Source organism: Theobroma cacao, chromosome 3 (genome assembly GCF_000208745.1).
Source record: "Theobroma cacao cultivar B97-61/B2 chromosome 3, Criollo_cocoa_genome_V2, whole genome shotgun sequence".
Classification (NCBI taxonomy): Eukaryota; Viridiplantae; Streptophyta; class Magnoliopsida; order Malvales; family Malvaceae; genus Theobroma; species Theobroma cacao.
In genome coordinates, this window is record NC_030852.1 from 5,108,055 (window position 1) to 5,133,320 (window position 25,266).

The 25,266-nt window shown below is 32.0% G+C and overlaps 2 protein-coding genes across 2 annotated transcripts; both read right to left on the reverse strand.

The window, feature by feature from the left end:
• Positions 30–10,036, reverse strand: LOC18604317 (golgin candidate 2). The gene is made up of 10 exons (XM_007036724.2): positions 9,736–10,036; positions 8,376–9,533; positions 7,163–7,273; positions 6,994–7,053; positions 6,433–6,490; positions 5,430–5,482; positions 5,191–5,283; positions 1,260–1,385; positions 631–678; positions 30–544 (listed from the first exon to the last, which is right to left on the reverse strand). The coding sequence occupies exons 1-10, from the start codon at positions 9,787–9,789 to the stop codon at positions 185–187; spliced, it is 2,121 nt and encodes a 706-aa protein (XP_007036786.2). The 5' UTR covers positions 9,790–10,036; the 3' UTR covers positions 30–184.
• LOC18604318 (ras-related protein RABA6a) lies at positions 19,312–24,976 on the reverse strand. The gene is made up of 2 exons (XM_018116754.1): positions 24,498–24,976; positions 19,312–19,841 (listed from the first exon to the last, which is right to left on the reverse strand). The coding sequence occupies exons 1-2, from the start codon at positions 24,713–24,715 to the stop codon at positions 19,406–19,408; spliced, it is 654 nt and encodes a 217-aa protein (XP_017972243.1). The 5' UTR covers positions 24,716–24,976; the 3' UTR covers positions 19,312–19,405.

A 25,266-nucleotide genomic window follows, 5' to 3' on the forward strand; every position in this document is an offset into this window, starting at 1 on the left:
ACCTTTTCTTATAGAGAATCGAAGTCTGGATTAACATGTACATTTCTCATTAATACTTTGAATCAATAGTCCTATTGATTCTGTTTGTAATTTGTAGGGGAAAAACTGCACAAATTACGCCCTACGCACATAGATTTATCAAAAGTTGAGGTCAAGAATTGATAAGAAATACATAATTAGCAAATTATACACCTGCAGTTTTGTTCATGTTTTCCAAGGACATGACAGCACCAGATCTTCCCTCATCTGATGGTTGGAAATGTGACATTAGAATGTATATGACCCAAAAGTGAAGGCATACAAGGTAGACCAGAGACCAAAGTTTTGCTGTTGCATTTCTTCTTAAAAATATTGCACCAGCCACAAAAATAGCATCCAACTGCATAAGCAATGATCCAAGTTGCCGTCTGCCGAAACGAATTTTGTCCTCAAGCAGAGGCTTCAACTTTGAATCAGAAAGATCCCACGCTCCTGACTCTAAATCACTTGATGAGGCATCACTCGTATTCATGGACTTGCTCTCATCCAGCATCCTTGAAACCGCCTAAACAAGTTCATAGAAGTGCAAATTACAAGATCTGCTGTTTAGTTGTGAACAATTGTAATGCCAAACATTCATAAAATAGGTACCTCAATTCTAAACAACAGTGTTGCCTTCTCTGAGGAGAGAGCCTCAACCTGCAGAAACCAACAGAGCGAAAGAATGAGATTTTGCAAAAACCATTGCTATTTGATCCAGTGAGGTGCACAACACATGAAGTAACTCTTCAATATCAATTTGTATATTTGTGTGACTAGACAAGCAAGTATTTCAACATTTGATATTGGTGTTTCTCAATTGAATTATTGCAGAGAGATGATTGGGGTCCGTATTCCACAGATTTTGGCACATGACCACTTCATATTTGGAGTCAAACTTCATTGTTCCTCGGCTACCGTTTCAACACAGTTGATCATCATAGGCATGCTATACTAAAGTTAAAAAGTTTATGCTCTCTGTGCAAGGCGCCAGGTGAAGTGGAGACCTCAAGTGTGACCTAATTAATAGCAGTTAATAGGAGAAGGTAAGTTTACTTTTCCTTGGTTCACATTTCCAAGCTTAAAGCTGAAAACATAGATGTGACTTGAAGGTTTCAAAGGTTCACTCTGTCCCTTGTACTTGAGCACTTGAACACTTGATGACTTACAAGACGGGAAAAACATAGAGGTGATACTAATTAACCAGAACCAATCACATGTACAATGTTTGGAAGATAGACCTGGGCTTGTTTCTGAATTAAATGATCAGTCAGCTGTCCAAGCCTTCGCTTCAGCTCAACTTCTACCTCTGATGGGTCCTCCATCTCTTTCCTTGCCAATTCAATGCTTGCTTCCAGTTGTCTCACCTGTTTGTAACAAGCAAATCAAATTGACATATATAAAACCTAAAACAGTTCATACATACTAATAGATAAGGATAAAATACTTAAAAGTCCTTGTACTTTCTCAAATTTCCACAAATAGTCCCTATCTTTTTATTGCATTTAATTAAGCCCTTATAGTACTATTTTTATTTAATAGAGCCTTTATTTGGATGGAAACTGATTAATTCGTTATCTTTGCCACATCAATGTCTACATAAATGTTCTCTCTGCCACATCAGAGTCTACATGGTACATACATGACAAAATAAGGACTATATAGATGCTATAGTGCAGCATGCCTGTAAGCCGGTGCTACATGCCATATAAACACCAACTCAGCATGAATTTTCATATTTTGCCACGTAAGTGCTGATCTGGCCAAGATAACAACCATATAGACATTGGCATGGTAGAGATAACGAATTTTAATGGGTTTCATCCAGAATAATAGCCTAATTAAACAAAAATAGTATTTTATGGGCTCAAATAATTAAAATAAAAAAATAAGAGCTTATTTGAAAAATTAGAGAAAGTACATAGCTTTTCTAATATTTTAGCCAATGAATAAAGGAACTAAGAGTTAGGTGTCTCAAGTCAACTGACACCAACTCAATTTGTGAATTAACATAACCACCACAAAATATAATAAACAGTATATTAAATAAACAAGGGATATATATATATGTTCTCTTTTTAAATAGATGTTCTCTCTAACTTTGGCATTTGACACATTTATATCCTTTCTAACTAATAAATAGTAACAAGTAGGGATTCTTTTGTGCACACAACCTTTCTCACAACTCCCAAGTTCCAATAACCGTTAGCACTTTCTCTCTCCTGCAGCAAAAACAAATCTTCTTTCTCCACCTCTTTTTCTACATTGAAAGCTTGCTACTTTCTTTTATGGATACCAATTAAGTGGTACTCACTAAAGGTATGTTCACATTTTCTTCATTGAATTTTTTTTTATTGCATTAGCTTCTTAATTCTTTTTTTTTTTTTTTAAGTTTCAACTCTTCCTTCTAAAATCTCTTCAAGTAACTCATATAAGTATCAATCCTCATTTTTAACTTCTCTGCAATCAAAGAAACAAGGTACTCTTCATTTGTTTTATATCTTCAATATTTTTTTCCATTTTTATGAAAAATCCTTTTTTTAAATTAAATATGATAATTACTTATTTTATTCTTCTATTTTTATACCTTTACAACCATCAAACAAAATTAGTTGCACACCTTTCAACTATTGACACCACCATCAAGGTAAATCAATGTTTTTTTTTAACCCCAAAAATGTTTAGTTCTATATTTTGCAATTCCTAAAACTTTTTTCCTTTTACTGCTGGAAATAGGTTTTGATGCTTTGCTTCTAATTTATAGACCAGTATCTAATGTCATCTTTTAATTTAAGGGTTGTTCGCTATATGGATGGATATGCAATGCTTAATTTTTCCAAAAAAAATTCCTTTTACAGGCTTACCTTCGCTTCTATAGTGCTATGCTTTTTATTTACTAAGAAAAACGGCTACGGTATATTTTGAGTTTAGTGATACCAACTTACTTACTAAAACTAGAATTAACACTCCTTATGTGGGCTTAAGAAGGGGTTTGTGAAAAGAAGATTTTTTAAAAATAAAAAGGTACTTTGTTCCTTTTAAGTGCAAGCAAACAAAAAAAAAATAACTGTTTTATTGAGAAAATCAATTTAAAAGTGAGACTCATTCAATTTAAAAGCACTACAATATTTAATTTAATTAAATACAAAAGAAAGCCCACAAAGGAAATTTTCTTAGGGCAAATTAAGGATTGCATTTCCATGTCATGTACAACAACTCCTATATATTAAGAGATGATATCACGATGCTGTTGTATAAATTAGATTTGCATCAAAACTTATTTTAAACAATCAAGAAAAATGTAAAGGAATGCACAATACAGAACCAAACATTTTTGGAAAAACAAAAATGTTGACTTACCTTGGTGATGTTCAACTAATTATATAATGGCTGTAAAGCTAAAAAATACAGGAACAAAATAACTTATCATCATATTTGGTTTAAAAACCATTTTGCATAAAAAGTTATTAAAAAATACCTAGTACTGCCAAAAAGAAGACCTGCAGGATTGTGGTTATTGAGGATTCTCTCATTGCAAAGAAGACAAGTAAGGATTGATGGTTTAAAAAGTAAAAAAGCTGATTTGCAGTAGAGACTCTAAATGGAAGAGTTAAAACTTGAAAATTCAAAAAGGAACGTTGTGTTGTATCCAGAGAAAACAACTACTGTTGATTAACCCATAAAGCTTATAGTCTAAAATCTACTCTAGTTTCCATCATTCCAATAATCCCATGACACATTTATTCTTAATGAACTAATGAAACATAATTAAATGTATAAGACATAGTCAAGGTCCCATGACCAGCCCTTATATAAACTGCTTTTGGTTGTATTTCTTTCTCACGTTTGCAAAGAAAAGGGAGTGAACCTGCAAATTGGGCAGCTGCTATTACCAGAAGAAATTATGTCCTTTTGACTGATTCTTTTTCTCCTCCCACTAGTGGAAAGTGATTCTTCTATTGCGCTTTAGCAGTGCTATTGTTGGCCTTTGGCCATTCGAAATGTACGAAAAATAAAATTCTCCTTACCGTATTTTTGACTTTACAATTCCATAATGAAATGTAAATATTCAAGATTGAGAAAACGTAGAAGCTGGTGCAATAAACGAAACTTTGATGAAGCAGAACAAGTGAACATACCTTTCATAAGTATTAATTAATTGGTATCCATTAAAGAAAAAAAAAGAAGTAAACTTTCAGTGTGGCAAAGGAGATGAAGGCTTGTTTTGATTGCAAGAAAACGAATGTGGTAACCATGTTTGAGGTGTTGGAACTCAGGAGATGTGAGAAGGTATCATTATGTAAGTTGTGTGTTCAAAAAAATCTCTACCGACTTGTTACAAGTGAAGAAATGGAAAGGTTATAACAGTAATTTCCCCAAGAGTGAGGGGAAAAAAGGGAGAACGTAGTAGGTCAGATGTGTAAGGTAGAAAGAACGTCAACTTTTTTCTTTGAACTTTGTGTCCAAATGTAGATAAATATCCCTTCTGTATTGTACTTTTTCTTATTTTTCTGTTGTTAATGTAAATCCACAAACTAAGCTAGTGTCGCTTGACTCATGACACCAAACTCAATTAGCTCCTTGGTATATTGGTATAGATCAATAAAAATCTAACAAACAATAAAATAACAGATAAAAATAGGGTCAAATTGGTCATTTGCCTTCCTAAATTCAGGATTAAGGACCATTTCTCAGTTCTTAAGTTTTACATGCTCTTAAAAGGAAAAACGACCTTTTAATTTTAAAAAATATTGCCTTTCCACTTTCCCCGGGTGTGTCACAAATTCTAGTATTAAATAGATCAGTCTAAATATCGAAAGAAGATATCAATTCGTGGAGGATAAATGACCCTATCTGAAGTTAAAGAATATCAATACTACAGCTGAAATGGTGCTAGTTATTATTATTTGAAATGTTTATAGATATTTTCTCCTATTTGAAATGTTTTATAACAGCCATGGATTAGCACTATCAAGCTTAGGGATTTTGATCTCTATAACTCCTTTCCCACTTGCCCTTGTAAGTGGGAAAAAAAAAAAAAGCAGCTAACCGTGGTCTAACTGAATGATAAAATCTAGTTTTATGTACGTTGTCAGCTCACTGCAAACTTATAGAAAATTGTGTTTGTGTGAGTGTGTAGATAGGTAGGAAGAGAGAGAGAGGAATGCTTACCTTGTCTTGCAATTGCCCAATTTTATCAGTGACAAGAGAGTACTCCACTTCAAGGATTTCACGCTCTAACTCAATTCCCTTTGAAGCTACTAACTACAACATTTTAAAATGAAAAGATTACAGAGAAGATTATCCTAAAAACCTATGAGCAAAGTACTTTTACTGAAAATGCCAGATTGTAGCATTCCTTTTAGTCTCTATTTATAGAAAAATATGACATACGAAACTATTTAACTCACTTGGTTCAGATAAGTTCCACTCTCGTGACTATTGGAGATCCTCCTCTTGAGTTCTACAAGGTTAAAAAGAAATATCCATAACTTGTAAACCCAGATACAAATAAGCCAGGGAAATTTCATGGTAGCATTAATCAAGAAATTGCATGACCCTCCCTACAACCTGCAAAGCAGGAGTCTTGTGCACTGCACAGCCCTTTTAATAATTATGCAACGTTGTGTTGTCCTCAACAATTACAAGGTATAACTAAAATTGGCTGCATCAAATTCTTATGTGTGCTGCAAGCAACATTATTAGTCATTATGATATCTAAAAATGCACTTTTAACATCCTCATAACTTATAGAAAGACATTACTAATAAATACTACCAAAATAGTTAGTAAGCAAAATTAGTATTTTAAAAAAAGGAAGCTGTGGAAAGAAATAAAATCCCAAACTACTATCCATAAAAGGAAAAAAACAGCTTTTTTATAGGTGTGTCTAAGACTTTCCTGCTGACCCCACAATAAGTAAAAGAACATCCTCAGAATTAAAGCTAATTGTCTCCTTGTTCTTTGTTCTGTTCTTTTTGAAGATTTTTCTATCTGTCTTGTGTAATTGGTTTTATGCATTTGCAATTGGCACTTTGGAAAGAACTTTAAGATAATGGCTTAGTCTTACATCAAGAACAGCTCAACCTAAAGTTTCATGTCTGTATGAAGTTCCATTGATTTCTTTCATAACGTTTGGTGACCAATTAACTCCAAAAAAATACCGTTTAATGTGCCATTTTCCATTCATCCACCATAAAAGGATAAGTAGTCAAAATCCTAGCACAACTCATCTTGCAACAATACATATTTATTCTCTTCCGTTCTTTTTTCCTGAAACTCATTTAAGGCAAGTGGTTTTATTTCTTTTCTTCTCTTTTAATTCTTTATTGGGGGTTGGAGTACGAAGGGAGAAGAGATTCTTCCACATTCTTTCAAGAAACTGTAATCAGATCGAAATAATAAAATAGATACCTTCATGGGCTGCTTCTTTCAAGTCAATTTGTTGTCGGAGATCTGCTACTTGATTGATCTGATCCAGAAAGCAAAAACATAATGAGCACCATATATAAGGTTATGGAAGGATGAGATCAGAAATGCTATCATTCTGATGTTAGTTACATTTAGAACATATCTATATATTCTGGAGTTGTCAATTTACTATTAGTAAATTGTAGAGAAGTAAGAACTAAAGAACCAAGCCCATAGAATGGACAATACTATGTATAATCTATTTCTCTACAAATAAGTTGATATGTTTCATATTGCCATCTATCACAGATTGAACAACACGAAACAACAGTGCCGGTTTTCTTTGTTTCTTTTTTATTCTCTTTCTATACCATTATCTTTATTGTGATAAGTTCAAAAACAAGTATGGTTCAGAAAAAAAAATAAATGGATGAAAATCCACATTATGCTGAAACTAATGACACATTGTACAAATAGCAAAAAAATTTTCTTCCAAATAAAAACTGCAATAAAGATGAAAGGGATAAGTCCAACCAGACAATTAATAGTAAAATTTTATCATACCTGCACTTCAAGTTTCTTCTGAGCAGTAGCAAGTGATCTTGCAAGATCAGCATTTGTGGTCTGCAATTACTAGTGATATTTAGAAAGAAAAATTTCCAGCCAAATGCAATAGACCAACAAAAATATTAAGAAAATATCAAGTGGCCATCTGAACCCATTTTTGCAGCACCTCTAGCTTAGCCAATCGCTGGAGGGCTTCCATTCTAGTATTATTATGTTTCTGCTTTTCTAGCTCAACAGCTTCCATTATTTCCATCATAGTTGTCTGCAGCTCTGAAGCCTGACACAAGTAAGAAGATAACGATTCATTAGTGCTAGACTAGAAGACAACTTCTGCTACAGAACAAGGGAGGAGAAAAGAAAGAGAGAAATAGAGGACATATGGAAAATATGGGAGAAGCAGAGGAACTTTTGGTAGAATACAAAAAGTAGGGGTGAAAATCAGAGTAATAAGACAAAAAGAAAAAGTAGGGATAGAATTCAACACTCAAATCTCAATATCCTTAAACCTAAACTACTAGAAACAGAAATGACATATGCACTTATAGACCACTCTCAAAATCGTAACATTAAAACGAAATACCAAATATAACCCCACATGCTCTAACGATAATTAAATCCATCAATAAGCATGATCTTGTTCCACATCAACTTTGTAGACATTCAGAACAATTGCAAGCATAAATTTGTGAGAGAAGAACTAAAAGCATACACCATTTAGATGTAGTTGAGGTGTAGCTACTAATCATTAATAAAAAAGAAGAGAAAAAGAAAATGTAGCAATGGCTATGATCCCTTTCCAATTCATAGCAAATAAAGATGCATTAGTGCAAACATTGTTCCAGGCGTTTCCATCCTTCGCAATATTTTAGAGTATTTATTCATGTCTAGTTGCAGCTCTAGCTTAACAATTAAGGTAGAAGAGCTATTCAGATCATGAAGGCATAATGCTAAACTTGTTAATGCCCTGAGTTATGACCGGGTACTATAAAAAGAAAAAAGGGAGGGTTGAAAAGACCTGGAAGGGGGTAGTCTCTACAGAAGTCGTACATTCTATTCTTAACAATATACAGAATTTATCGGTGGCAAATCCTGAAGCCTAAGTGTGCTGTTTTCCATTGTTGTATGCCCACTCAATCTCATCCCCAACCACCCAAACCCCCAAAAAGAATCGTATAATGCATTCGTTTTTCCTGTGAAACAAGCAAATTCCTTAGTTAAGTGTTTCAATTTCAAAGTGTCTAAAAAATTTCCAAGAAAAGAAAATTCCTATCGTCAGAACAAAATATTTTCCTTATCAATCTCAACAAAAGGAAGAAAGAAAGAATTCATGCCTGCATGCATGCATGCATGTAATATTGTAAAATGCTATGTAATGTTACCTCTTGTGCTTGTTGTTTGGCCCGTTCCTCAAGTATTTTCTCTAAGCTCTGCTTCTCGCCCTCCAATCTGGCAACCATATTCTCTCGTTCTTTGATGGCTTCCACAGCTTTAGCTGCCGCTTTCTCAGCCAAAATCCTCTCCTTCCTTCTCCTCCTTTCCTCCCTCTCATGTTCACTTTCAGAGTCAGATGTTGAACCAGAATCTGAATCTGAATCAGAGCTTCCATCACTTGTTGACTGAGAGACCCTTTTAACATCATCCGAGACTGAACTTCTGGAGGCACCAATAGACTTGGATTTGCCACTTACAGTACTTCTCAACTGATCATGAGCATCAGCCATTCCTATCTTCACATCAGGTAGCCCATCAGCTTTTCCCAATTCCATCATCTTTTGGAAAGAATGGTTCTTGTTTAATGATCGTGAAAACCCTTCCACGTTGGACGAAAGGTCTTTTGAATCCAATTGCCAACCATTTTCCCCATTGATCTCATCTTTCAGTTTCACCTTAAAGCTTGCAGTGGTGTCCTTGTGATCTAGCTCCAACCCCTCCAAATTCTTACCATCAATCTGTATATCAACACTAGAAGGCCTCCCTGAAGAGCTAGACTCTTCACCATCACTTGGCTTCCCATTCAACTTATTTCCCAACACAATATCCCGCTTCCTCACAGACTTAATCACATTAACATTACTCTTTTGATTCCTCTTTCCTTCCAGCACGGACAAATTTGACCCTAAATTCCCTTTCTTTCTAGCATCTTTCCTCAATCCCCGAATCCCAGACACCCCATTGCTACGATTATTCCCTGTCGAACTCGTTGCCTGACTTGGTGTACTAAGAAGTTCAGTCCAATCACTATCTGTAAGCGTAGACTTAGGTTTTGATGGAGCTTTCGTGGACGAAACCTCTTTGTCCCGATTCGAAACATGAACTGAATTATTATTATTATGATTATTATTATTATTATTATAAGATAAGTTAGCATTGGGATCACTGAAAAGTTTGCCTTGATAATCGTTATTTTCTTGTGATTTCTTTTTTAACTGATCCTTTAAAGACACAACTCCACTGGTTTTGGTAGGAGTGTCGAATTTAATCTCATCGGACGGTGCCTTCTCATTCTTCCCAAGCGATTCCGCCGCTTGCTGATCGATCTGAGCGTCCACCACATAATTCAGTTACAACTACTCTAAACCAAACTAATAATTTTTAATAAATAATAATAAATAAAGAAATAAAACGAAACCAGATCGAGTAAATTCACAAATTCTCACTACATTTCCCTAGAGAAAAGCAGGAAACTAATATTACGAAAAGAAAAAAAAAAAGACATTATAAAGAGGAAGAGAAAATTACTTGTTGAAGGAGAGTTTCAGCGACTTTGAGCTTAGAGGAGATCCAATTTGCCATTTCAACCTTGTTCCCTTCTCTTTATTTTTTGTTTAATCAGCACATTTTAGCGTTACGCCCTTTCGGTTTTTTTTTTTTTTTTATGGTTCTGAAGAAAGAATTTGAGTTACACAGAAGGGGAAGGACGAAGGGAGAGATTTGGTCGGGAGTAAGTACTAAACTGACAGGTTGGTGTTAGCGTGAGTTTTGATCGATCAAAGGCGAGGGAACGGTTGGGCCGTCTGTGACGGTGAAGGTCACTGACTGATGCGAGTTTATCGAAAAGTTATAGCACGTGAAACGTCCACGCCAATGACAGATCACACGTGCGCGACTGCGACTGACCAACAGCGTCGGGCGGATCGCTCGGGCCTCCAAAAGAGGGATCGCTTGGCAATTGCCACCAAGAAATTTATCTTACTATATTTAAATTTTATATTTTTATAAAATATGATTTTAAATGTCAATAATAAAAAAATTTTGAAATATAAAAAATGTAAAAGCATTAAGTAAAAAAATATAAGATATGATTGTTACATTTAAAGAAGAAATTAATCCAACTTATAAAACTGGAGAATCCAATAACTAAACAAATAAATCAATACATTTGTTTCAAAAGAAAATGAAGGAATACATTAAGTAAGTGTTTGATTCTTAAAGGCTTTTAACTTTTAGCTTTTACCAAAAGTCCATTTGGATTTTTAGAGGAAACTATAAATCAGTTCATTTTTTAAAAAAGGTTAATATGTAATAACAAATATTTAATGAGATTCCTTATATTTTCACTTTACACTTTAATCTTTCATAAAATTATACAAAAGAATTATACTTTTTTTCCATATTCATATTTTTTTCTTTGGTTCAATTTTTTTTATGATTTCATTTATTTTTAATTTTTAATTATTAAAAAATTTATTTATAATACAAGTATGAGACTAGATAGTGATAAACATCTTATCAAATTATCTTATCTAAACTTAAATTGAGATAAACATTTTATCGAATTATCTTATTTAAATTTTTTGGGTAAGGCACTTCTAAACTCTAACAGTCTCACTTAGATGGTATATATTTTGAAAAATGCTAAGCTTAGAGAACCATATTCAGTTTATATATATCGTCTTCCCATCAAAGACATAATCGAAACGAAAAAAGTGGATATGTCAAAGTGGTTAACAAAAGGTTAATAGAAAATGAGTGATATGCAAACCATAACTAAACATGGGTAACTAACATTCTCCCACTTAGTTCGTATATTTTACTTAATAATATCCAAAATCCATGAATCCTTCTTCTTAAGAAAAGAAACAAAATACATGAATCATAGCGACAAGTCCTCTGAAAACAAGTATTATCTTCCATGCATCACTATGCATTCTATTTTTTTAATGTTAGCCCATTATAACTTAATGAATAAACCTTATGTTTATTCTAGATCCAATAATGATTGTTATTCTCAAAATAAATGTGTACACAAAGATGAGAAAATACACAAATGAATAAGAGTTTCATTACAAATGATAAAAGTCCATACAACAAAAAATCACATGATGGAACCAAGTCCCATTCGTGCTACAGGATCCTTAAATTTCATTGGTGGCATGACTTTTGTTAAAAGATCAGCAATCATCAATTCATTGCTAATGTGCTCAACGACCACTTTGTTCTCTCTAACACGTTCCTTTATGGCTACATACTTGATGTCAATGTGTTTACTTCAATTACCACTTTTGTTGTTTTTAAACAAGAAAACCGCAACTGAATTATCACAATACATCCTCAATGGCTTAAAAATGGAATCCACAATTTTAAGCCCAAATATGAAGAGTTTCCAGTGGCCCTCAAGTTACCTCATCACCTTCTTTGCAGTTATCTAGTGGTCCATACTTGGGTTACTCTAATATATGCCCAACATTCCAACAACAAATGCAATGTCAAGTCTTGTACATACCTAAGCATACATTGAGCTTCCAACAGTAGAAGCATGCAAAATGTTTTGCATTGGTTCCCTTTCAAGCTCCTTTTTTTGGTTATTGGTTCAAATTAAACTTGTCACCCTTCACAATGGGTGCTACACTCGGTAAGCAATCCTTCATCCACAACCTCTCTAAAACTTTATTGATATAGGTTTCTTGAGATAGACCCAAAATGCTTTTAGATTTGTCCTTGTGGATCTTAATGCCAATGACATAAGATGCCTCACCCATATCCTTCATATCAAAATTCTTAGAAAGAAATTGTTTCACCTCATGTAGTAACCCTTTATCATTGGTTGCAAGCAATATATCATCTACATATAGAATAAAGAAACAGATTTTACTCTCACTAACCTTCTGATATATGCATTGATTCATGTTGTTCTCTATAAAACCAAATGAAGAGATGACATCATGGAATTTTAAATACCATTGACGAGGGGCTTGTTTCAATCCAAATATGGATTTCTTGAGCTTGCACACCAAATACTCACCATCAATAGAGGAGAATCCTTCTGGTTATTTGATATAAACCTCCTCCTCTAAGTTCCATTAAGGAACGTTGTTTTCACATCCATTTGATACAGTTTCAAATCAAGATAGGCAACTAATATCATAATGACACAAAAAGAATCTTTCTTAGATATAAGAGAGAAAGTCTCTGTATAATCGATTCACTTCTTTCGAATGAAACCCTTAACAACAAGTCTTACTTTATATCTCTCAATGTTGCTTAATGAATCCATTTTTGTTTTTAAGATCCATTTACATCAATGGCCTTTGCACCATTAAGTAACTTAACAAGATTCTAAGCTCCGTTAGATGCCATAGAATTCATTTCATCTTTCATGGCATTGTACCACAATTCAGAATTTCTTGAGCTTGCACACCAAATACTCACCATCAATAGAGGAGAATCCTTCTAGTTATTCGATATAAACCTCTTCTTCTAGGTTCCATTAAGGAACGTTGTTTTCACATCCATTTGATGCAGTTTCAAATCAAGATAGGCAACTAATGTCATAATGACACGAAGGGAATATTTCTTAGATATAAGAGAGAAAGTCTCTGTGTAATCAATTCCCTTCTTTCGAATGAAACCCTTAACAACAAGTTTTACTTTATGTCTCTCAATGTTGCTTAATGAATCCATTTTTGTTTTAAAGACCCATTTACATCAATGGCCTTTGCACCATTAAGTAACTTAACAAGATTCCAAACTCTGTTAGATGCCATAGAATTCATTTCATCTTTCATAGCATTGTACCACAATTCAAATTTTTTGCAACTCATGGCTTGTGAAAATATTTCAATGTTGTATTAACATCCTCCTGAGGAGCATGTTGCACAACTGGTTGCTCAACAATCTCTAGAAATTGCCAAACAACCGAATCTACTATATTGTCAGCAATAGCTTGTGGAGCTTTAACGATTAGTGTACAACACCCATTTGAATTTGAGGAGTGTTATGAATGATTAATCAATCTATCACTTAAAGTGGGAGTTTGAATATCACAATGATTCTTCTCAGAAATTAAGTTCTAAGATTGATCACTCCCACTAATCAAGTCATTTTCAAGAAACTTTGCATTTTTGGATCCCATAATCCTAGTGCTATAAGATAGACAATAAAATTTGTACCCTTTGGACCTTTTAGCATATCCAACGAAATACCCACTTATAGTCCTTGTGTCCAATTTCTTTTCTTGTAGATTATAAACTCTTACTTCAGACAGGTATCCCCAAATGCGTACATATTGTAAACTTGGTTTTCAACCTTTCCACAATTCAAATGGCATTTTAAGGACAGTCTTTGTTAAAACTCTGTTTGATATATACATTGTCATTTTAAAAGCTTCAGTCCACAAGGATTTAGGAAGCTTGGAGCTACTAAGCATACTCTACACCATATCCATCAATGTTCAGTTTTTTTTTTCTGTTACACCATTCTAGTCTGGAGATCCAAGCATGGCGTGTTGGGCCACTATCCTATGCTCCTTAAGAAACTTCGCAAAATGGACCAGGTGCTTGTCCATCCTTAATGTATCTACCTTAATATTCTCCTTCTCTATCTAATCTCATTATCTTAATTTGTTTCTCGCATTGTCTCTCTACTTTAGCTTTAAATACCTTAAAGGCATCTAATACTTCATTCTAATTATGAAGCAAGTAAAGATATATGTATTGTGAATAATCATTTATTAAAGAGATAAAGTATTTCTAACCATATAAGTCAATATTTGAATTACAAATATCTATATGTATTGTAACAACCCCACCTCAGTCGCTACCGGCATTCGAGACTTTCAAGGAATTCAGCCAAGTCCCGAACAAGCCTCATTTGAGATTTTCGTTAGATTCATTAAATATACATTCACATACGTAAGCAAAAAATATTAATTGTACTACTGTTTACTCAATTCGAAATAATAACAATTAAATATCAATCATAAGGTCTTAAACCATTCATGTCCATGAGTTTACAACATTTTGCAACATTTAACAATTTCTTTATGACACAACCCTAGGCAGTAGAGCGACTTAGAGCGGGTTAAGAAATGCCTTTACCTAATCTGCAGTGGACTGTATGCACCGATGAACACACGCTAGGTTGATCCCTATCTACAAAAAAGGGAAATAAGAAGGATGTGAATCTCATAGACTCAGTGATCATCGGTCCCGTGAGTAGGCGAAGAAGGGAAACAAACATAAAGATGGGATATTTATAAAACCAAGAGTAGGCGTAGAAAATACACTCCATTCAACTAAAAGATTTTGTTTTTATACCTTACAAGTCTTAAGAATAATAAATCATAAGTAAACATATATGAAAACGGTTATATTTAAGGTACTAAAAAAATCTTTCAATTTTGATATTCAGTCAACAGTAAATCCAATTGCAAGTGTAGAATAAAAAGTCTCAAACATAAAAAAATGAAAATAACTGAGCACCAATAAATATGTAAAATTCACTTGCCATTCAATGGTAAATTTCAAGTGTTAATGCCATACATTGTGTAATAAAAATCCACAAGTGAGCATCATCTTCGAGTAGGTTTAGTATAACCCTTAGGCTTACTCTCTCAGACATCATCACCTACTCGTGGGAACTGCCCACGTTACTATATATAAATTGGGGCTTCAGGTCCCCCTTTACCTACTCGTGCGAATTGCCCACGCCACCCAATATAAATCGAGACTTCAGGTCCCCCTTTACCTACTTGTGGGAACTGTCCACGCCATCCAATATGAATGGAGGCTTCAAGTCCCCCTTTACAATCAAATATTGATAATCAACAATCGCTACTTTGTGCACAAAGACCACACTTAACCTGGTGTGGTAACAGGTCCTACCCAGAGTATCTCAATCACGTTAAAATGAAAATCATTGCAATTTAATTCATTTGTAAAACATGACAGATCAAAAGCAATATAATCATAAATTGAATGTTATGCATAATTTATTTCAAAGCATGACATATCCATCAAATCAGCATGCTAAGTGAAATCAATAATAATTTTTTTTTAAATCTCATGAATCAAATAATGACCATTGGCCCAAACATCCACAAGCTTGCAAGGTATGATTTTGAAGCAAAAAGCTAGTTAAAGGTTTATTTCCCGTAATTAAAACCTTGTAGATATATACTTATATATAATATAAAAAAAACGGATTTAAAATCCTTGATTTCAATCACAAACAACCTAGGGCTTTCTACCAACTCATGTTTTCCACAATTTCGTCAACCATCAAATGTAATATATATGATATATTTACAAGGATATAGTTTTTGAAATTTAGCACCCACTCACCTCACAATAGTGGGACACTACTTCGCTATTGGTTTGTGCGTGTATCTAGCTATTTTTTCTTCCTTACCTGTTTCTTTCTTTCTCTTTCCAGCTCCTCTTTTTATTTATTTATTTTTTTCTCTTCTTTTCCTTTCTCCTCTTACTGTCGGTCTTCCTTTCAGTCGGCGTTTCTCCTTTTTCTTTTTCTTTTTCTTTCTTCTTTTTTCCCCTTTCTCCTCCGACACCGTCACTGCTCTCCTTCTCTCTTCCTTCTTCTTTTTTTTTCTCTTTTTTTTCTCCTCCGGCACGTCGCTGCTCTCCCTCTCTCTTCCTTCTTCCTTTTCTTCTCTATTTTTATTCTCTTCCAATCGGCCTTCCTTCTCTTACACGTGTACAACTAAAATATCGAAGTCGCATTTCAATGTAGTGTCACCATAATATTTAAATATTTACTAACCGCATTAGCTCGACTTAATAAAATCACGCGGTACAATTACCATCGTTTTTCTCCACAATCCATCCTTACTTCTTCTCCCCCACTGAAATTAGTCGTATGCCCTTCTTCTAGATTAATCTTCTTAATTAATAAAATATTAATATTTAATATTATTTTATTCATAAAATAATATTTATTTTAAAATATTCTTTTCGTCATTAACCGCTCTTCGATACTTAAATTTGCATCAATTATTCCTTCATCTTACCGGGAGGGTTACATTGACTGTTATACGAGGGTACGGGGTGTTACATGTATGATCTCTAATATGTTCGAACTCTTCTTAGCACATTTCTTTGTCTTGTTAGTCTATTTTCCCTTTTTGCAGTCCATATAAGCATCAAAACCACTAAAATCCAGAGCACTGAGTACTCCATCATTCACCAATCTTTTAATCCTCTTTATGGATATATTTCCCAATCTTCTGTTCACAAAATAGAGGAATTTTTATTCATAACACATCGTTTAATACCAACATTATCATGAGCATGCATTGCATTATAAAAAGGCATTATCTTTTAAATTAATTCGGAAAAGACCAATAGACATTGTACCATTTCCAACGAGATTAGATTTATAAAATAAATTAAAAGATGTATCTGAAAAGTTAAAAGATTAACTAAATGGTACAAATCTTGAAACTAAAATCAAAGTTCTAGAGAAACTTGGAATATAAAATGTTCTTTCCAAATTTTAAACAAAACTAGAATCTAAAATCAATCTGCATGTTCTAATTGCATCCACACATGAACACATCTTGTTTCTTAAATAGATGCATTGCTCATTACCCATTAGCTTTCTTTAGTTTAAAAAGCCCTACAAGGGATTCAGAATATAAATTGTAAAACCAGAATCAATCTACCAAGTGTTATGACAAACATCGACCATATTAGATTCATAACAACTAAGTGAGGTTGGATTCTTCTTAAGCTAAGCCTTAAATTTGACGCAATCCTTCTTCATGTGCCATTTCTTTTTACAGAAAAAACATTTGGATTCCTTCTTGAAGTTAGTTTGGACGGGTATTTTACCTTTTCCTTTTTGTTTGGCTTGCCATTTGTTCTTTCCTTGTGTTGCCATCTGTGCACTTTCGCTTGATTCCACAATCAACTTGCTTTCCTCTTGAACGCACATGGTCAAAAGTTCATTAATTGACCATTTATCCTTATGCATGTTGTAAGAGATTTTGAAAGCTCCATATTGATGTGGAAGAGAATTTAGAATGAAGGGCACAAGGAAAGATTCAAACATCTCAACCTCAAAAGATTTGAGCTAAACCGCAATGTTCTTCATCTACATGATGTGCTCTGCACACTTCTAACACTAGTGAGCTTCATTGATGATAACTTTGGCGTTAGAGTGCTGGCTAAGGCCTTATCTGAAGAGTCAAATTGATCATCAATAGCCTTCAATAGTTTCTTGGCGTTGTCACGCTCTTTTATTGAACCATGTATACAAGCAGAAATTTTTGTCTTTATAAACATCACATTGAGACGATTAGATTGCTCCCATCATTCATAAAGAGCAATTTCAGCCTGAGTGCTAGTATCAGTAGGTGTAAATGATTCATCCTTTCGAATAGAGTAATCAATGTCCATCCACCCTAATTAGAGAAGAATCCTCTCCTTCCATATTTTATAGTTATCACCATTTAAATCTAGAATATCACATTTGATATTAGAAAAATTCACAGATTGTATAATTGCATAAAATAAAAATATATATATATTCATGCTTATGTTACAAAAATTGAGGCAAATAAATATATGTCATACTTTACCAATGTAAAAATGTAAATCATGCTTAAAAATATATGAACAAAATAACAAATAAAAAGTGCCTGTGGGCCAAATTTTATTTAAAAGATTCATATACAAACTTCATGATGAAACTATCAAATTATACACCTTTTCTTAATTCCTGTGGGTAAATTAAGAAAAATAATTTGTTAATTCATCCTAATTAACCATACGAATATAATAAAAAAATCCTGTGGTATAAAATTTATCATATTTGAATATGATTAATCACAATTGATGCCATTTTCTACATGTGATCCAAGAATATTTCATATACAATTAGCATAATCAAAGATGATATGGCTAATCTCCAATTAATTAAAGTTATATTGATCACATGACATCCAATTTTATGCATAAAATAATTAAGTAATATGCATGTATCCACATATAATAAGTAGACAATAAAAATACATACATTCATCAATTTATGCATAAAATCAAGTACCAAAAATTGCCAAGAAAAAAATTTTGTTTCAAAATGGTAGATTATTTTTATTGGCCTCTTTGTTTTGGGCTAAGGAACATATGTATGTCTCATAAGAATAACTACTGAACTTTGTTAAAGTTAGTTAAAACACTTATGGTCTAGCTTTTTACCAATGTATGGAAGAAGCTCATGCCCAAAACTTATTGAAAGAAAAGAAGCAAGCTCATGACTAAAATTTAATTAAAAAAAAAAAAAACCAAAGCCATGCCCAAAACTTGTTAAAAGAAAAAGAAGTAATACAGTCTTTTGTTTTACTTTTGTTTCATTCATCGTCTTTTACCTCCAGACTAGTTTACTCGATTTGAAATTGAACCTGTTTCATAATCTCGATCACATCTTGGTCTTTGGGACTCCATTTTTTATGTTTCAAAAGCCATTTTGCTCATAATTCAATTTCCTTTAGCTTTCCAATATCATTTTATTAAAAATTTGACTAAACAATTTCAAGTTTATAAAACGAAACTTTCTATCATTTTTACATATAAATATAAAAACTCAAACACATTAAGACAGAGGTTGAAAAGACTGATACCAACTAAAAGACATCATAAATGTTTACACATATACAAATTGACAAAATTAACATACAAAAATATTGAAATGCGAAATTAGATATTAACCTCCAGCCATTGATTTCCCAAGAATAAGTTTTTCTATATAAGGGCACTTCTAAACTCTAGCAATCTCACTTAGATGCTGTGTATTTAAAAAATACTGAGTTTAGGAACTCATATCTGATTTTCTTATATACATATATATATAAATATATATATATATATATATTTATATATATCTATATCGTCTTCCTATCAAAGACGTAATCAAAACAAAGAAAGTGAGTATGTCAAAGTAGTTAACAGAAGGTTAGTAGAGAGTAAGTGATATGCGGACCAGAACTGAACGTGAGTAACTAACATTTCTTACTCTTTCTAAATATTTTCTTTCATAATTGTTCTTTCAAGTTATATTTTTTTCATAACAGTAAGGAAATACTAAAATAGAAAATAGATTTGTTAAAGGAATTACAAACTAATATGACCCAAAAAGAAGGAAAAATTTTGAAGTAAAAAGAAATAAAAAAAATTCACTTGTAACAACAATTATTTGACTGTTTAGTGGCAGTCACCTCATCATTAATAGTGATTATTTGTTTTCCACCATGAAGTGTTGTTTCATTTGTTTTAGCTTCTAAACATTTTTGGCTTGTGATCTCATGGATTTTGGTAATCATTCGTAAAAATGCTTCCTCTACATTCACATTTTCCAATGCAGAGGTTTCCATGAAAAATAAACCTTCCGTCTCTGCCAGCTTTCTCCCTTCTTCCTCGCTTACTTCCCTACGTTGATCAGCCAAATCTGATTTATTCCCAACAAGAACCACCACCATATCCAAGTTACCGAATTCTCTTAGCTCATGCATCCATTTCTTCACATTTGTGAACGTTGTTCTCCTACTTATATCATATACTAACAATGCACCCAATGCTCCACGATAGTATGAACTTGTAATGGCTCTAAACCTGTCACCAAAATGACATTTATGTAAATAAATAAGTAAAATATTGAAGATTAATTCTTGTCATAATATCTGAAATGAATGATTTTATTTTAGGTAATACTATTATATTATGCTTATTAGTGACCATATTTTATAGAAGAAGAAGTGTATAGTCAAATTTACAACACAAATATATAAAGATGATTTCTTTTGGGAAGTTATGTATTAATTATTCATTATTATCATTATAATAATTAATTAAAACTTTATTTATTTGACCTCTATCTTTAGATTTTTATTTAATTTTAATGGGGTCAAATTAAGAAAATTGAGAAAAAAAAATTTACTACTACTTCACACATATATAAACTTAAGTTCAGCAAATATATGATCCTACTCAAATACATGTAGATAGTGATTCCCATTGTTGACACTTCCCAAATGGCAATTAATCTGTAGAATTCTGGGTTCTAGGAGATTAAGTTGGTAATCGAAGGTTGAATTTGGAAGCTGGGTTTATGGTTTTGTTGGTATTTTGGGTCCAAGTGGCAGATCAAGACAGTTTTTATCAACATAATTAAGCTATACAAAATCACATTTTCAACTTCTAACATGTCTCTAATTTTAATTTTGGCATAATATATAAATAAACCCCTAACCATTTAGAACAATTCAAATAAATCTTTATATTTTTACTGGATTCAATCAAGCCCTTATATTTTTACTTTGGGCCAAATAAGCTATTATACTTTTATTTTGAGTCAAATAAGTCCTTATAATTAATTATTGACTTAGTCAAAATGTCATTTGTTATTTTATATCACGTGACGTTGATATAAAATATTAAAATATTATAATTGATGATGATATAACAAGCTAATATATCATAATTGATAATAGCGTGTCATGCAAATTTGACACGATAACATGACCATGTGACATTTTTCACTTTCCAACATCAATACCATGCTAGTGCCATGTGGATATAAAATGATCAATGTCATTTTTACTAATAGCAATTAGTCAATCATTAGTTATATAGGCTTATTTGACATGACATATTCTTGTACAGTTTAGGAACTTATTTGAGTATTATGCCTTTAATTTTTTATATTATAAAAATAATTTTTTCAAAAATAATTAAATCATATAAAATGAAAAAAAAAAGTGAATTAAGTCATTTACTATTTTTAAATTATTTTATATAAAGAAATTAACATCTTACTGGAAAAAATATTAATAATTTTTTATTGATTGATATATTTAATTTTTATCTTCATTGCATTGATTATTAACCGTGATTCACCATAATTATGATTATGGCTTACAATGTACAAATTGAACCATAAATCCATAAGAGGTGTTAATTAGTTCTCAAATATTAGAATTTTATTGAGATATAAAAACTAAGTATTTGAAAATTTTAATATAAATAATATTTATTTCTCTCTTTAACTAATTTTAAAAATTAAGATTTATTCTATGAAATTTAAATGATATGTAAAACAATTTTTTTCCATGTGACATGAAAAAACATTTTCTAATCTAGTGTTCTTCCAGTTGAATTTGAAGTCATTATCTTCGATGACTATCTAATATATCAATTTAAGGTGAAATAAAATAAATGTTTAAAAATAGGTGCACAACTAATTTTATTGAATTATTGTCAATTATTTTTCTAGTTTAGGAATTAATTTTTCCTTTAAATTTTGTTATTATCTATTCTAATTCTTTCTTTTATTATTTCATAAGAGTGAAAAAAAAAGAAGAAAAATTATAAAACAACCTTTATATATTCATAATTGAAGAAAATGAATTTAATTATAATAATAGAATTTTTTGTACTTCTTTTACTCATAATTAAGAAAGACAATTGTAAAACATCTAAGAGTAAAGCAAAGAAATTTTAAGAGATAATTTAAAGTCAATAAATATTAGAAGACTAATAGTTTGCGTTGTATTCACTATTTTTAATAAAATTAATATTTTAAAATACAAAATTATACTCAATTTAATTTTGTGTCACTTCGGATTAGATTTTCGGATGGTTCAAGTTCAAGTTGTTGGTTTTGTTATCAAATCGGATTAAGTCGAATTTAAGTTGTTAACTTTCGATCAAATCGAATTGAGTTAAGTTTCACAGATTTTTTGAGTCCGGATCAACTTTGACAATTCTATGTTGGACTATTCTTTTTATTTGGGTTTAAATGCTACAGTAGATAAATAAATAAGTATAATGACTTATAGTTAGTGACTTTTTTTCTATAAATAAATTTACTAAACTACAACATTATATTCCTCATCTATTCCAAGTTATAATAAAAAAAAAAGGGCCTATATTTATCATTATTAAAATATACAATTGTTTACCATAAATATCATTATTTACCTATAAGTCAAATGGTAACCATTTCTAGAGTCTCTCTTCATGAACATGATAAATTACAAAAATGTCTTGTAAATGCCATTAATCCAAGAATGTTTCCTAACCAAGAGCTTTTTTATATAAACTAAAAAATGGGCTGATTGATTGCTCAAAAAAATTCAAGATTGGATAACACCAAGACAGGCTATCGATAAAGATTGAACCCAAAATCATTTCCTTACCAATGTACAAAAAATATCTTATCCTTCAAGAATGTTTCCTAACCAAGAGCTTTTTTTTTTTGTCAAAAAAATGGGCTAATTGGTGGCTCTAAAAATTCAAAGATTATCTCTCTCTCACTAAATAGCACTAAGACAAATTACCAATAAAAATTGACTTTAAACCATACAATTTTGGATAAACCTTGTTAACATAATATTTAAATGATACGAAGTTAAGCCGTTAGGTTTCGTATATTAATTGTGTCGACATGTTTAAGACAAGACAATTATACGATTTGATGGTTAAACTTGCTTAACCAATTTAAGACCCATTTAGTAAATCAAGTTACCATGTTAACCTATATAACTTGACCTATATAATTAGTTTATGCACTTGTTTAATATAAGTATTTAAAAGATTATTTTAATCTTCTTAAAATTATTTTAAACAATTAATTTTAGAGGTATTTTCTTAATTTTGTAAGGGTAATAAGATAGCTACCTAAGAAAACCCTAATTTTCTTGATTTTCAAAAAATGACCTCCAAAATAATAAAAAAAAAAAATCAAAGTTTCTTCTTCGATCCTATTTGGATTATGGATATAATTTGAATTTTATTATGAGTCTCCAATGTTGATGTTGATACTGATTTTTATTAATTATTATGTTTATGTTGATATTGATGGATTTATTTGCAGATTTTTAACATGCTTGATAAAATATTATTATTTTGTCATAGTTATTTTAAGATTATTAGGTTTAAATTTTTATAATGAAGTTATATGTGTTATAAATAAAAAAAAATCAAAATTTAAATTGTCTCGTGTCATATAAAATGTAATTTGACATATTTATTAAATATGTTATTCATGTCGTGTTTTGTCATATAACACATTTAATAAACATATTTGTATATATACTTGGATCTTAACATTATTAATTAATCATATAATATTCATATTTTTTTATATAATTGTTAATACTTTGTGTTTATATAACATAATTAAGTCACACAAATATGAATTATTACTATGTCTACTTACTCTAAACAAACTTCTCAGTCAATGACTATTTGACTTAGAGAAGAATTACCAAATACCAACCACCTCCTAACAACAACGAAAAATGTCAAATCTTGATTTTAAAGTCCTCAAAAGTAGGGCTATAGTGGGGTTAAATCTCATTTGGAATTGGGTTAGGAAAGCTTGCCAAAGGGGAAAAAATGTACACGACCTTGCAACAACCAAAAAGAAATGGCCCATTTTGCCACTTGGATGCAACCACAAAAGTTTCTCATTCATCATCAACTTTGCTGGTTAGATGAGAGCAGGCTTTCAACTTGGTGACTCACAAGATCAATGGCAGAACAACTCAGAAGCGAGTTTCGAAGCTGACAGCAAGTTTGGATTTAGGCTAAAAACTCATCGACCCTTTTCCAGAATTCGCCACTGGATATAGAATTTTCATTCAGTTTAACTGATTGGGATTAAATTAGAGATAATTCTCTTACAAAATTTTGGGTCCCACCAGTATTGAAAAATGCTTGCTTCCACTATCTATAAACAATGCCTTTATTTTCTTTTCCCCCTGTTAAGATCAAAACCCTCCTACAGTTAATTGATACACATGGCTCATCAGGTTGCTGGGAAGATGTTCATGTGATTTGTCTGAGTTTAACTCACAAGTTCGTGATCTACATGAAACGGAAGGTGTGAAAGAATTTTCATTTAGATTTTTCTCCTAGTAAAGAAAAAGTTAAGAAGTTGGTTTAACTGAGTCAGAGAGTTTAGACAGGTCCTGCTTGGGCTGAATTTCAGTGAGTTCCATCAATCAATCAACATTCATCTTCTTAAACAAGCTTATGATCATAGGCTGAATACAATAATAATAACTGATCAAGTTCAATAAGCAGTATTCTTCCTTTAAAACTTGTGCTTTATCCATCAAAACTCAAGGGTCATCTCATATTTATATTAGCTAACTAGCTGATCTTATGAATTCATAGCTTCAGCAAGGATTCAAAGGATTTCAAGAAGATTATGATGGGGGAATAGTAAAGATGGTACTGTTAAAGAAGATGAGAGGGCTTTACCTTTCTTGGCCGGCGGTGTCCCAAATTTGAGCCTTGATGATTTTGTCACCAATCTTAACATTCCGGTAAGCGAATTCAACTCCTATAGTTGGCTTGGAATCCAATCGAAATTCATCTGTTGCAAACCTGGAGAGGAGATTTGATTTCCCGACTGCAGAATCACCAATCAGAACAGCCTTAAACAGGTAATCACACTCTTCATCATATGAATCAGCCATGCAATCAGCAGAAGTCGATCACAAGAGAAAAGATAAAGAAAAAAAGCTTTAAAAGAAAGCACAAAGCAAAGGGTGCAGAAAAGAAACTCAAGAAACCGAGATGTTTGAGAACAATTAATTAAGGTATGCCTAGTCGATGCATCTGGCTCCAAATCAAGTACGCCTGTTACTTTGTCTGGTATTTGCTTTGGAGGGTATTGAGTGTTTACATGTGAAAACATATATATAAAAAAAGACATGATTGGCTGTTCCTTGATGTTGATTATCATTAACAATAGCAATACATACCAAGGAAACCTCCCCTTTTATGATCCCTCTTTCCATAGTGGTAATCAATTTTCCCAAAGAAATTGATCTCATTAGTTATTGGGCCTTAATCTCCCTCTTTGTGACATCATGGTTATTGTATCAGGAGGCTAATTCTATATTCCAAAAAATTTGTTAAAGAAATGATGCTTAATCATTTCGGGTTTTCCTTTCTTTCTTTTGATCCTTTTCATTTTCCAATTTCCATCTGCAATTTTAAGGTGTTGGATGTTGATGATGGAAAC

Coding starts and splice junctions, on each gene's coding strand:
- LOC18604317 (XM_007036724.2), bottom strand. CDS start 9,789: ATGGCAAATTGGATCTCCTCTAAGCTCAAAGTCGCTGAAACTCTCCTT. Junction 7,274..8,375: donor CCAAACAACAAGCACAAGAG/GTAACATTACAT, acceptor TACTTGTGTCAG/GCTTCAGAGCTGCAGACAAC. Junction 5,483..6,432: donor GAAAGAAGCAGCCCATGAAG/GTATCTATTTTA, acceptor TTAACCTTGTAG/AACTCAAGAGGAGGATCTCC.
- LOC18604318 (XM_018116754.1), bottom strand. CDS start 24,715: ATGGCTGATTCATATGATGAAGAGTGTGATTACCTGTTTAAGGCTGTT. Junction 19,842..24,497: donor GACACCGCCGGCCAAGAAAG/GTAAAGCCCTCT, acceptor TTTTGGTGACAG/GTTTAGAGCCATTACAAGTT.